This window comes from Rhincodon typus, chromosome 25 (genome assembly GCF_021869965.1).
Source record: "Rhincodon typus isolate 14 chromosome 25, sRhiTyp1.1, whole genome shotgun sequence".
Taxonomy (NCBI): domain Eukaryota; kingdom Metazoa; phylum Chordata; class Chondrichthyes; order Orectolobiformes; family Rhincodontidae; genus Rhincodon; species Rhincodon typus.
This window is the reverse complement of record NC_063356.1, coordinates 10318635-10332725: the sequence shown is the minus strand read 5'-3', so window position 1 is coordinate 10332725 and position 14091 is coordinate 10318635. Positions and strand designations below refer to the sequence as shown.

General features: G+C 42.2%; 1 protein-coding gene across 1 annotated transcript in view; it reads left to right on the top strand.

Annotated features, from left to right (window-relative positions):
• Positions 1–13200: 13200 nt before the first annotated feature.
• The window catches only part of LOC109919731 (guanine nucleotide-binding protein G(i) subunit alpha-3), a 34309-nt gene continuing 33418 nt past the window's right edge, over positions 13201–14091 (top strand). Inside the window, exon 1 of the mRNA XM_048611951.1 lies at positions 13201–13753. Within this exon, the coding sequence (XP_048467908.1) occupies positions 13636–13753 (118 nt within the window). The 5' untranslated portion in view covers positions 13201–13635. The remainder of the gene's footprint in view (positions 13754–14091) is intronic.

Sequence of the window (14091 nt, the reverse complement as noted above, 5' to 3'; positions counted from 1 at the left end):
TTTGAGAGTTGGGGTGTTTGGGGTGGGGAAGTGGGAATGCCATTAGAGTGTCAATGCAGTTGATAGGACTTGTATAGGATAGGAACTGCAAATGGCATCTTTTAACCAGCACAAACCAGGAGCTGTCTGAGTGGCCAGTGAAGATTCAGGAATCAACCATTCTGTTTTTAGAGGTATACACATTAAGCGACAGTACTGAGATCTCAATTGTTATAATTTAGTCTGAGGTGAACATTGTCTCCTCAGAGCTTGCAACACCAAAATTTCAGCTGGCAACCTTACCTGGGGTCCTAACCCTCATTTCGGGAAGCCCTGGCCTATACAGCAAAAGGCATGGCCAGCAGCGATGATGTCAAATGTATGGGGCAAAGGTAGAAGAACAAAGATTTTGAGAGTGATATATTTAAAGAATATTAGAGATAAAGGTAAGGCCATGAAAAAATTTGAACAGGAACAGTGCGGTGGCACAGTGGCTCAATGGATAGTGCTGTTGCCTCACAGTACCAGAAACTTGGGTTCAATTCTAGCAACGTGCGACTGTCTGTGTGGAGTTTGCACATTCTCCCCATGTCTGCATGGGCTTCGTCTGGGTGCTCAGGTTTCCTCCCACAGTCCAAAGATGTGCAGGCTAGGTGGATTGGCCATACTAAATTGCCCGTAGTGGTCAGGGATGTGTAAGTTAGGCGGATTAGTCATGGGAAATCCAGGGATAGGGTAGGGGGATGAGTCTTGGTGGGATGCTCTTTGGAGAATCAGTGTGGACTTGTTGGGCCGAATGGCCTGTTTTCACACTGTGGGGATTCTATGAGGAGGATGAAAATGCACAATTTGAGGTGCTGGGTGACTGCTACTTAGTGAGTGAGGGGAGGTAACGGGTGCATGGAATTTGGAGAAGGATAAAATACAGCGAACAGTGAATGTGCTTAGGTTTATGGTGGATGTGAAGCTGACCAGGAAGACTTGAAAATAGTCAAAAATGCCTTCCTAACCTCAGCTTGCATATAATTCTGAATACCATTTTCTTTATTATCTTTCTGGGGTGTCAGCACTCCGTAGCTGCACTCATCTATCACCATCCCACCTACCTTCCTCAGCCACACCCCTCCTCTCTCTATTTTAATCTGAGCTCCCTTCCCCCTCCCCATTTCTGAAGAAGGGTCCTGACCCAAAACGTCAGCTTTCTTGCTCCTCTGATGCTGCCAGGCCTGCTGTGATCCTCCAGCTCCACACTATGTTACCTCATAATCTGAACCATTTACTTTTAAAATAAATTCAAAGAATTTAAAACACACGTTAAAAGTATATTTTCATTCATCCCAAAATACTCCTTTATAAAATGAAAAAAAAACAAAGCAGCTATTGTACAGTTCTTAAAACACCACTCACATAATACACACAGAAGAATGTGTGTACCTAACATTTTAGTAGGTTTAAAGCAATTCCAACTTTAATGGGTGATAACTTCTTCCTGGAAGTAGCACACACCTGAGCTTCACTGTACTCAGCGTTACCTTTTCAGGATTTTTATCCAAACATTTCCAGTCTGGGACTAACAACAACTCTTCATTCCAAGGTAATCTAATTCATAATCTCTACCATTGTCTTCTCAGGATCTTTGCTCTATACAGTCATCCTGTTCCAAGATCACTGGATTAACACAACCCAAAATTAAAAATGAAACTAGACGTCTGAGTCCCTCAGCTTTGGGTATTTGTTTCCATTAAGCTTAACTTAGATCGCAAACAAACTTTTGGAACCCCATTATTTAAATTACGAACAAGCTAAAATAAACACAAGCCCATTAGTGCACAAAATCCATTCACTCCATAGCCAGGTTTCAAGTGTTTTTCAAGGAAATTGCCATGACTACAGAAATACCAACAAGTGTATTTTTAGCTTCCAATGCAAAGAAAAACTCACCAATTACCAGTTCAAAACCAGAAATCTGAACTTACAGCAACTAACATTAAAAATTATACAGGGGTAAATCCCACATTTTACAGCACAGAATGAGTATACCAAAAGCAATATGGCTGCCAAGCAAGCACTGGCATATTACAAGAGACAGGATGCAGTTGGTGGCTGTGAATGTGCCAATGATGTCCCCATGTTCCATACACAGTGACATTATTATCAACGTTTGCGCTGCTGCTGAGGGGTTGGAGAGGCCACGAAGGGGTGAGTGGGAGACAGAACAGCATGATGGGGTGGGAGCTCTGTTCTTCTGTAGCCACTGCTGCTTTGGCAATCACCCAGGTATGTGGTGGGGGTGGTGGTTAATTCATGTCAAATCAGATTGAGTATAACTCCCCCCTCCCTCCCCCTGCTGCCATTATTCACACCTCTGGCAGCACCATTTTCTTCCATTGCTCCCATGACATTGAGTTGTGACAGGGTGCACACACATTCTTTGCACCGCCTACTAGTGGCATTCACAATAAAAGCAGCTTTCTGTAAACATCCAGTAAGCCTATCAAGAAGAGAAAAATGTTTAAGTTAATAACCTTTCCACAATTGCTACTTTTATTTCAGATTTCCAGCATTTTGTTTTTGTTTACCTTGATATGTGCATGCCTGTGTGTGTAAAGTTATATTGGTCCCTGCATTAAACCTTTAATGGTGGCATGACAAGTTAAGAGAGTGATTAATAAAAAGTACAGCATTCTAGGTTGTTTTAATGGGGGCATAGAGTACAAGATCAAGGTGAACTTGTACAAGGTACTGATTCTCCCTCAGCTGGAATACTGCATACGTATTCTAGGAACCACACATTGGGAAAGATGTGAAGGCATTGTGAGTTCTGGAGAGGTCAATGAAAATGCTTCTAGGGCTGAGGAACTTCAACAGGAAGAATGTATGGCCATGTCAGAAAGGAATCACACTCAACCGCGAATGATGGCAGCAGAGTAGGATGCTTCAGCCAGAGCTCATCTGCTCCATCCATTTCGTTTTCTTTTCTTCTCTCTTTTGATCTCTTTTGTGCTTTTTTTTTGTTCTCTCCTGGAGCACGGAGGCCAAGGGTGATTTTATAGAGGTTTATAAAATCATGAGTGGCATTGATGGGGTCAATTGCAAAGGTCTTTTACCCGGGATGGGCGTCTCCAAAACTAGAGGGCCTAGGTTTAAGGTGAGAGGGGAAAGATTTACAAGGGACCTAAGGAGCAATTTTTTCATGCAGAGGGTGGTGCATGTATGGAATGAACTGTCAAAGGAAGTGGTGGAGGCTGGTACAATTACAACATTTAAACGGCATCTGTATGGGTATAAGAATAAGAAGGGTTTAGAATGATATGGGCCAAATGCTGGCAAATAGTTCTAGATTAATTTAGGATATCTGACTGGCACGGACAAGTTGGACCAAAGGGTCTATATCCATGCTGTACAGCTCTATGACTCTATGGCTTCTCTTTTGTCTCTGCGATGTCCTGAAATCCCAGCCTCAGCACGGACTCAGACTCTCGGCCTCAGAGTGGACCCGGCAAGGTGTCCTCTTGGCCTGGTGTTGCAGTTTCCTGGCCCAACATGGTGGTCTTTCGGTGGTCCATGGAGATCTTTTGGCCCAACATGGCCTCAGCATGGACTTCCAGCCTTGAGGTCATTCCAGAGTGGTCTCCCATCTTCGAGAACTTTGAGGTGAAGCCCAGTGCAGACTGGATTCATGGCCCAGTGCAGACTGGAGGGTAGGTGCCAGTGTGGAAGGACTGTTGTTCTGAACTTTTTATTTCTCTATTTTCTACTTTATTCCTACAATCTCTAATGCTGAACATTTTACTTCTTTATTTTTCAGAAATTTTTTCCTAAGAACTTGCACTGAAGAATCTCTACCTAGATACCTTGTACCCAAGATGGCCCTGTAAGTGGCAACTTGTAAACTTTTCAATGTACTTAATTGAGTACATGTGACAATAAAGCTAATTCATTCATCCATTCATTAATTTATTCATTCAGGTTGGAGAAGCTGAGGCTGTTTTCTTCGAGGAGAAAGTTGAAAGGAGATGTGATGGCCATATTCAAAATTATAAAGGGGCTGAACTGAGGAAATGGGGGTAAATGTTCCCACTTGTGAAAAGATCAAGAAGAAGAAGGCACTGATTTAAAATAATTGATAAAAAGAAGTTAAAAATGACATTAGAGGAAACTTTTTCATCAAAGGACTGTTAAGGGTCTGGAATGCACCACCCGGAAGTGTGATGGAGGCAGGCTAAAATATGGCACTCGCAAGAGAACTAGACTATATTTGAAACACAACAATGTGCAGGCTTACAGGGAAAAGGCAGGAGAATGTCATTAGGTGAGATGCTAACTCAGAGAGCTGGTGCATTCACAATGGACCAAGCAATCTCCTTCTGAGTTGTATTAATCAAGATTTTGTGTGCTTGAAAGAATTAGCGTAATTAGCAGGGATTAAGAGCTCTAACTTGAACGTACATGTACTACTCTTAAGTGTAATATAATAGGCTGGGGGTTTCCTTTTCTTTTCCTTAATGTATCAATTTTGGGATAATAATGCAAACTAATAATTAAAAGCCAGTTTTTCAGAAAACAACATATTGACATCTTTATATAATAAGTCAGTTTATAATTAGGCTTTGAAAAAATGGTAGTCATTATCTTGATGATGAGAATCAGTGTCAGTTGGCAAATGATTTGTCATTAATGAGTGGAACACAGTTCAGTCTACTTCAATTGGAAGATGTTGCAAAATATTTTGGTCATACTGGAACAGACATTAGTAGTTTTTCTTTTCGCCCACTCCAACATACCCAAACATTCAATCACTTATCTAGCACCTTTCCCACCTTGCACCCTAGCACCCTGATATATTTTGCTTATATATTTACCCTTTCACAGGAGCTGACAAAGTGGCTGTCTGCGCTGCTCAACATTTAAGTTACAGAATATGAAAAGCTGTGTGGAAAATAGGGCACGATTTGCTTTTTCCCAACAATTCTGCGTTATGCTGTTGGATTTAGAATATGCACATCTGCAGGAACCATAATTCCCCGCCAGCAAAGCAGACCTCTTCATAGACATGAAAAGTTAAGAGTGGAGTGGCAATCATACAAAGATAATCTGGCCCAATGTGATAATAATCAGAGAATCTGTTTTAGTGGTCTTGATATAGATATAAAAATTGGTTGGGGCATGGGGAGGATACCCTGTTCTTCTTTAAAATATTGCCATGTGATCTTTTATGTCCATCAAAACGGGGTTAACATCTGAAAGTGCTCCCTCAATATTGCAATGAAGTTTCAGCATGGATTACGTGCTCACATGTTGAGGGTTTTCCTTCAACACAAGATTTGGAGTATTGTGTATAGTTTTGGTCTGCTTATTTAAGGAGGATTACTTTCAATAGAGAGGGCAACATAGGTTCACCAGGCTAATCCCTGGATAGCGCAATTGCCTTATGAGGAAAACTTGATGAAATTGAGTCTGCATTCTCCAGAGTTTTGAAGAATTTTTTAAAAAATTATTTGTTCATGGGATGAGGGCATTGCTGGCCAGAATTTGTTGCTCATCCCTAATTGCTGTGAGTCTGGAGTCACATTTAGGCCAGACCTGGTAAGGATAGCAGTTTCCTTCTCTAAAGGACTTTAGTGAACAAGGTGGGTTTTTACAACAATTGACAATGGATTCACAGTCATCATTAGACTCATTGAATTCAATGGCAAGATTTGAACCCAAGCCCCCTGGACATTATCTGTGTTTCCTGGATTACTAGTCCAGTGATAATACAACAAGGCCATTGCCACCCCTTAAAGAGGTGATCTCATTCAAATTTACAAAATTCTTACAGGTCAGTCAGGTTCAAATAATAGTCTAGTTCACTTGTGAGCCTGGAACCAGGGAATGTAATCTCAGAATGAAGGCAAGCTAATTAAGACTGAGATGAGAAGGAATTTCTTCACTCAGAGGGTGGTCCTTCTTTGGAATTTTCTGCCCAAGAGGGTTGTGGGAGCTCAATCATTGCATATTCAAGACCAAAATAATCAGATTTCTGGAGATTAATGAAATCAGGGTATATGGAGATAGTGGAAGAAAGTGGCATTGAGGTAGATAAGCAGCCATAATAAAAATACAGAAGGCAGGAGAAACTCAGCAGTGTTGGCAGCATCTGTGGACAGAGAAACAGAGTTAATGCTTCTTTCAAAGAATCATATTGGACTCAAAACATTATCTCTGTTTCTTTTTCCGTAGATGCTGCCAGGCCTGCTGAGAGTCTCCAGCATTTTAGTTTTATTTCAGATCTCCAGCAGTATTTTACTTTAATTATGTGACCAGCCATGATCTGTTAGAACCTGGATGGATTGAATGGCCATTTTTGTTCCTATATTCTGTCACAGAGGAGTGTTACCACTCAGTCTGACACTTAACCTGCATCAGCATTGTAACCTAAAAGGCACAAAGTTTCAGTTATCCTCCTCCCATCTCTACCTCACAGAACAACAGTGAAATACAATAAAACAAAACAAAGAGCTGTGGATGTTGGAGATATGAAACAAAAATAAAATCAGGAATTTCTAGAGAAACTCAGCAGGGCTGGAAGCATCTGTGGAAAGAAAAACAGAATTGACATTTTGAGTCCAGTGACCTTTCAACGGGACTGAAAGCAACAGAGAAATGTTCATATTTATGGGAGCATGGGGTTGGGGGAGTGGGGGGTGGAGAGGGAGAAAGGAGCAAGTCGAATAGATGGAAAGGCTGCCCAGAGAAGGAGAGAGAGAAAAAAAGAGAAGCAGACAAAACAGAGAACTAAATGCTGAATGGATGCAAATGGGAAGTTGAACGGTTAAAAATGCATTGGCTGTGCTGGGAGCAACCCATGCAGAACAGGACCTTGGGGTGTGGGAATGGCTAACAAACACGGAGGAAGATGTTCATGTTCTGAAGTTGTTAAACTCAATGTTGAGTCCCAAGATCTGTAAGGTACTTAGGTGGAAGATGAGGTGTTGTCCCTTCAGCTTGCACTGAGCTTCGCTAGAGTACTGCCACAGAACTGAGAGAGCAATGTTGGCATGGAAACATGATTGTGCAATGAAGTGGCATGCACCTAGAAGCTCAGGGTCCCTTTTACAGAAAGAAGGTAGATATCCCAACAAGCAGTCACATAGTCTGTGTTTCATCGTCCCAATGTAGAAGAGACCACATTGTGAGCAGCGAATACAGTAAACTAGAATGAATGAAGTACAGGTAAATGGCTGCTTCATCTGGAAGGTGTGTCTGGGGTCTTGGACAGTGAGGAGGGGTGAGGTAAATAGGCAAGTGTTGCACCTTCTGTGATTGAATGGGAAGGTGCTGTGGTGTGTAGGGAGCTGGTGGGAGTAGATGAGGAATGGACCAGAGTGCCCCAAAGGGAATGGTCCCTACAGAATGTGGACAAGAGAGGGGAGAGGAATGTGTATCTGGTCATGGAATCCCACTGAAGGTGTCAGAAATGGTGGTTTAGGATCCTTTGGATCTGGAGGTGGGTGGGGTGGAAAGTGTGGAAAAGGGGAATCCTCTTGCTGTAGTGGGAAGGATGGGAAGGGGATGAGAGCAGAAGTGTGGGAAATGTGTCAAACATGGCTGAGGGCCGTGTAACCCATGGTGACAGGGATTCCTCAGTTGAGGAACAAAGGTGGTCATGTCTGAGTGCCCCCTGTGGAAGGTGGCATCATCAAAACAGATTCAACAGGGACTGAGAAACTGGGAGAATAGAATGGAATCCTTACAGGAAGCAGCATGTAATGCTATATAGTCAAGATAACTGTGGGAGTTGGTGGGTTTGTAATGGATTTCGGTGGCCAGTTTATCCTCAGTGATGAAAATAGCAATGTCAAAGATGGGAAGGGAGAAGTCAGAGATGGACCAGGTGAAGGTAGGCAGTGAAATATGCCTGGACAAGGAGCTGTCAATCAGTCCCTACACACAGAAACTCTAATAACACCTGCGCCCCCCCTCACCCCTCCCCCATCTCAGATAACAAGGTGTAGAGCTGGATGAACACAGCAGGCCAAGCAGCATCATAGGAGCAGGAAAGCTGATGTTTCGGGCCTAGACCCTTCATCACTGAGGATAAACTGGCCACCGATATCCATTACAAACCCGAACAAAATGTCAGCTTTCCTGCTCCTATGATGCTGCTTGGCCTGCTGTGTTCATCCAGGTCTACACCTTGTTATCTCAGATTCTCCAGCATCTGCAGTTCCTACTATCTCTGATACAATCCTCCCCCATCTCAGTTGGTTGAGGTTATTCGAGGTCAGGAGAACACTTCAAGATTATGGCCAGGACAGCAAAGGTTAAGATTTGTAATGGTACCTGGATCATTTCTTCATAGCCAAGCTAATCCAAGTCATTTAGTGATTAGACATGATATGCAGCAGCCATAACAATATGTGCCTGAACTGCTCAAACCTGAAGTGGCATAGACTGAACAAGCGGGGAATCAAAGTGATTGCTTATAATCACCCACCATGACAAAAGACAGATTGATTGCCATTGGCAGTTCTAGCCACACATTAGCAATGGGAATTCTAGGGAAGCAATACAAATCCCGCAGTAAAAAAATAAAACTGACTAATCGCAGCTCAATACATATAAATATGTATATTTTTCTTATCATGTGAATTGTGATAGAATGCCTAATCATCACAGTGGTGTCTTTATTAGATGATTCATGCCTCCAACAGAACTGAATATTTGCTTGGAGTTCAGCAGTTGAAAATGCAGTGATACATTAGGAGCTGGACTGTTAATTCTGACAGCCAAGTAACGTTCCAGAGTCCTAGGTTCAAATCCCATCACAGCAGATGGTGGAATTAAGAGTCCAATGATTACTATGAATCCATTGCTGATTGTCATTAAAAAGCCATCTCATTCATTAATGCCCTTTAGGGAGGGGAAACTGCCATCCTTACTTGGTCTGGCCTACATCTGACTCCAGACACAGAACAATGTGGTTGACTCTCAACTGCCCTCTGGGCAATTAGGGATAGGCAACAAATGCTGGTACCACGTTCTGTGAATGAATTTAAAAAATATATTTGGATCAAGTGAGAAGAGGTTCAATAGTGTCCATTTTTTTAACCACTGCAGCTTTGTTTGAAGCAGAGGCCTCAAATTCATAAAGAATGCATTTGCCAATTCAGTGAGGTGTGAACTGTTTATGTGTGAATGACCAGGTAGGATTTCTTGATTTAAACAGTAAGATTTAGTTTTATCATGCTACATTCCATAGAGGTTAAAAATATGAGAAATATTTTTAAAAAGTTCTGACTTCCACAACACACACGAAAGAACACAAAACATGCAAATTATAGAGAAGTGATGGTTAACTGTTCAATAAGGAAAGTGGGTAACAGTTCCTAAGACAAGTTGTTTCCTGACTCAAAATGTTAACTTTGATTTTCTCTGTCCACAGATGCTGCCAGGCTGAGTTTCTCCAACACCCTGGTTTTATTTCAGATTTCTAACATCTGCAATTGTTTGATTTTATATAAGCAAGATTTCACTGGATGTATTTGACTGTCTGGCCTTACTGCAACTAGGCTTGGTCCACAGATGACAGTTGTAAAGTTGTATTTTCTCAACTCTGTTACCAACTCTGGCTGGACATATTCCAGGAGACACTGGTGACAGTGCCATCACAGAAAGTAGGCAGTGAGGTGTGAGCAGGCTCTAAGTTGAAACGAGGCTTCAGCTCCTTACTCACCTAATCGGAAGTCTTCTTAAACACCTGGAAGTCTCTTGTCACCATCTCCCCCATGCCCACACCCCCTCCCTTCCAGCATCCAGTTCCCACCTCCATACTGTTATGCACCCCCCAAAATCCACACTTCTAGAATGAGAACCACTAATGTCGCCTATGATAACCACAGGATTCAGCTGGAATTTTTAACTAAGACATTGAAAGACATGAAGGATAATTCATTTGCTAAGTTTATGCTTCATATTAATAAAGCTTTTTTAAAATTTTGATTGACCTCTTGATGGAGGAATTTTGAAAGTTGAGTGCTCGAGACACAGAACGCATAGAAAATGTGAAAACATGTTTAGAAAGCAATTTAAAAGGATTATTGGAACGCGGCAGTCAGATTTCACAGTCAGAGTGATAGAGTACATACGCACTTCCCGTGGTAAATGCACACTCTAAAGTTTAGAGTGGAAACTGTTGACACATAATATGATAAGAAGTCACATGATGCAGACAAAATGTGCATATTGTAGTTACATTTCATTTTACACATTACTTACAGATTGCGTTAGGAAAATGTGTAAATTGCAATTCATTTTAATTGCTACAGCTCAGCAATTGCTGACCAACTCTTGATTGGTAAAGAAATTGATTGTTGTGTTTCCAGCATTACAACAGTGACAACACTTCAAATGAACTTAAATGGCAATACAGCTTTTTAAGACATCCTGGTTACTTGAAAGATATTACATAAATACAAGCATTTCATTTTTATCATGTTTTATATATTCAAGTTGTTAACTACGTAAATCAATATAATGGTAACATTATGATCTGTGGTGTTTTGGGTTTCGAAAGTGCCTTTTTCAAACTTCCTAAAAGAATGTTGAAGTGTAACTAAAAAGGAGTTTGGAGAAGTGAGCTAAAATATGTACTTTTTGTTGGTTTTCATTTGTTGACCAATGTGGAAATAAATATTACAACCAGAAAGTTTCCTAAATTCTGTTCCTGGCCAGTGCTACGTTTGCAGTTCCTAGTATTTTTTGCCTTTGCTGGTAGAGGGGTCAAAACGATTCTCCATGGCACTTCAGAATTTGCAAGAAGAAAAACCATCACTTCCTGGTTGTGCAGTGGTAATGTCACTGGATGAGTAACACAGAGATCCAGGCTAATCCTCTGAGATTCATGGGTTCAAATCTCACCATGCCAGCTAATGGAATATAAATGCAATTAATGATTCTGGAATTGAAAGTTAATTGCTACCATGAATTGTCATAAAATCCCATCAGGTTCACTAATGTCCTTTACAGGAGGAAATCTGCTATCTTTGCAGGTGACTCCAAACTCACCAGCAATATGGTTGACTCTGAACTGACCTAGAAAGCAACACAGTTCAAGGGCTATTAGGGATGGGCAACAATTGCTGGCCTTGTCAGTGACACCCAGGTCACATGAAAGATTGAATAAAGGAAATTAAAATTCACCCATGCTGGAAATTGCTTATGGTTTGATATTGCCTCAGGTTAGGGTTGAACTTTAGTTGCCGACTTTCTCAACGGTTACCACTCAAGTTTTAAGTTTATACATGTTGGACGCTCTTTCATGAAGCGCCTTTAAAAATAAGTCCCAATTACTTTTTCATGACTTGTAAAAAGTAAATCAGATACACAATGAACAACTGTCCACAAACCTTTAACATTAAAAAAAATCTTCATAACAGTATGTTAACGGATATATTAAACTACATCCATTATAAAGCAATATTTGAACATGTTTTTCAAAACCACTTGATCCAGGGAAATGAGCAGCAAATTGCCTTGTCCCTGACCCTCACATCCCAGGAATGAACGTTGGTGAATGCCAAACTTTCCACCTTGCATCAGAACAAAAGCAGAAATGCCGAATGCACGCTCCAAACTGTTGTGTTTGTTTGAGATTTGGTTTTCTTACAATAGTTCCACTACGTGCAAGATGCAACACTTCATCAATGTGTCTCTCTTTTGAGCAAGTTCAGCATTTTATTAAACAAATAAAGAAGAAAAAGAGGGAATATGTCAATATATAAAGAGATAGATGTAAAATCTTTGCCTTCAGATGATTTTTTGTGTTGGGTAGCACAACTTTAAATTCTCTCAACTCGCTGTTGGCAATCAGTTGCTATCGAGTATGATTGTCCACTGAGGAAATTCCATGTCACTAGTCATGGGTTCTGTTGATCCTTATGTAACTGATGAGTCTGATCCTAGAGCCTCATCTCCAATCATACATTTGGCAGGTAGGTGGAAGTCGTCCTTAGATGTTAGTATTCCTTTCTCCAGTTCCTTTCCTGCACTTCCTCTTGACAACGGGTGTTCTCAAAAATTGTATCCCTTCACACAAGAGATTCTTTCAGGTCAGTTTCTTCTTAAATCTCTGTTGCAGTTCTTCAGGAAGCCTTTGCAATGCTCCCTTTGGCCTCCTCTCATTCGAATGCCTTCCTTGAGCAGTGAGAAGAACAGGAACGCAATAAAGGCACTCTCCTATCTGTACGAGAGAAAGTAAGAACTGCAGATGCTGGAGTCATAGATAACACAGAGTGGAGCTGGAGGAAACAGCAGGCCAGACAGCATCAGAGGAGCAGGAAAGTTGACGTTTCGGGTCGGGACCCTCCTTCGGAGTTGTTGCTGTAGTACTACTGACCACATCTCTGCCCTCCCACTGCTTGTGTCTAGATGTGTCAGGTCAGAAATCACACAACACCAGGCTATAGTCCAACAGGTTTATTTGAAAACATGAGCTTTCAGAGCCTCAGCCCTTCTTCAGGTGTTAGTGATAGAGGTAATATCAGACACAGAATGTATAAGAAAGAGATCAAAGGTTCACACCATTGATGAGGATGTACTAAACAAACTGTTTTCTTAAATCTTTTAAATCTATTAAATTTTAATCAGTTAGAAGGTTTTAACTGATTAATATGTATATATAAACTCCCAAATTTCTTTCAAGTCACAGTCCTGGAAGCACTGAAGATTTTATCAGTGTGAAGAAGACGTGACATTTCGAACAGACAATGCATGTTAGGTGTCTGACCTTGTTTGGAATCCGGTTGTGTTTTTGTTTGGAGTCAGACTGGTTTTATTTCTAAAGTATGAATTTATAAAACGCCATATCGATTGACTGTCCCTAAATGGTGTGCTTTTTGAACAAAATAAAATGTATCTGCAAATACAAATTCACCTCATTGATTAACGTGTGTGCATGCGCGAAGCGGGGGCGGGGGAGAGAAGGGTCTAGGCCCGAAACGTCAACCTTCCTGCTCCTCTGATGCTGCTTGGCCTGCTGTGTTCATCCAGCTCTATACCTTGTTATCTCAGATTCTCCAGCCTCTGCAGTTCCTACTATCTCTGAGAGAGACGGTGTGCGCGCGTACAGTCGGGTGGGGTCACCTGAAGCGTGTCGGGAGCCGAACAACAACTCCCACGGTACCTTGCGCGTCGGGTCGGTGGTGTCATTAGCGGTTTGTGCTCAGGTGTGTCGGCGGCCGAACTACACCTCCCGTCGGGCTTTGCGCGACGACGAGTTCCGGTTGGGCGGGTTTCCGTTTTCTGAGTCTAACCGTCGCGGCTCGCGCTGGCCGCCCTGATGCGATCGCAGGTTTTGAATTGTTAACGGTCCCCGTGGTTAAAAGTACACTTCTTTTAATTGATCTTCTCCCCTCTCGAAGCGTTTATACGCATATTTTTTTTCCGATTCTGCGAACGAATTACCGATGTGAAAGAAAAGAAATACATAAATTCCTTCTGTTCTGTCGCACCGTCTGAGAAGGGAGTTCGTGGTTTTTTTTTCTTTTCGCGGCCCCCAACCTTCCCCCCCGGCCCACCTCCTTTCCCCGGTGTGAGGGGATTTTCCTAAAGCCCCCTTCCTTCTTCACTCTTGCTTTCGTCCCCGGAGTCCGGGTCCCCTGTCCGGCTGCCGGGATGGGCTGCACCATGAGCGCCGAGGACAAGGCGGCGATGGCCAGGAGCAAAATGATCGACCGCAACCTGAAGGAAGACGGCGAGAAGTCGTCCCGGGAGGTCAAACTTCTGCTGCTGGGTAATTAGTCATTATCAAAGAACAATAGTAGCGGCGACAACAAAGCGCTTTCTAACTACTCTACACTCGAGGCCGGAGTTGTAGGTTTCACTGGGGTCGCCAGGGTCTGACTTTGACTCATTAAAACCTCAGTCTAACACCCAACCCTGCGTCCTACCCCGGGGTAAGAGGATTGGAGTTTCAGATGAAAGGCAGGGCGTATATGATTTCTCTTTGGGGTTTGAATTGAGAGTGAACCCACTGAAGTGAGGGGTTTTTTTTGAGGGGGGGAAGGTGGGAGGGTTTGCCCATCCGCCGGAGGTGAGGGTTGTGGTTTGGGGGTGGGATTATTTAACCCA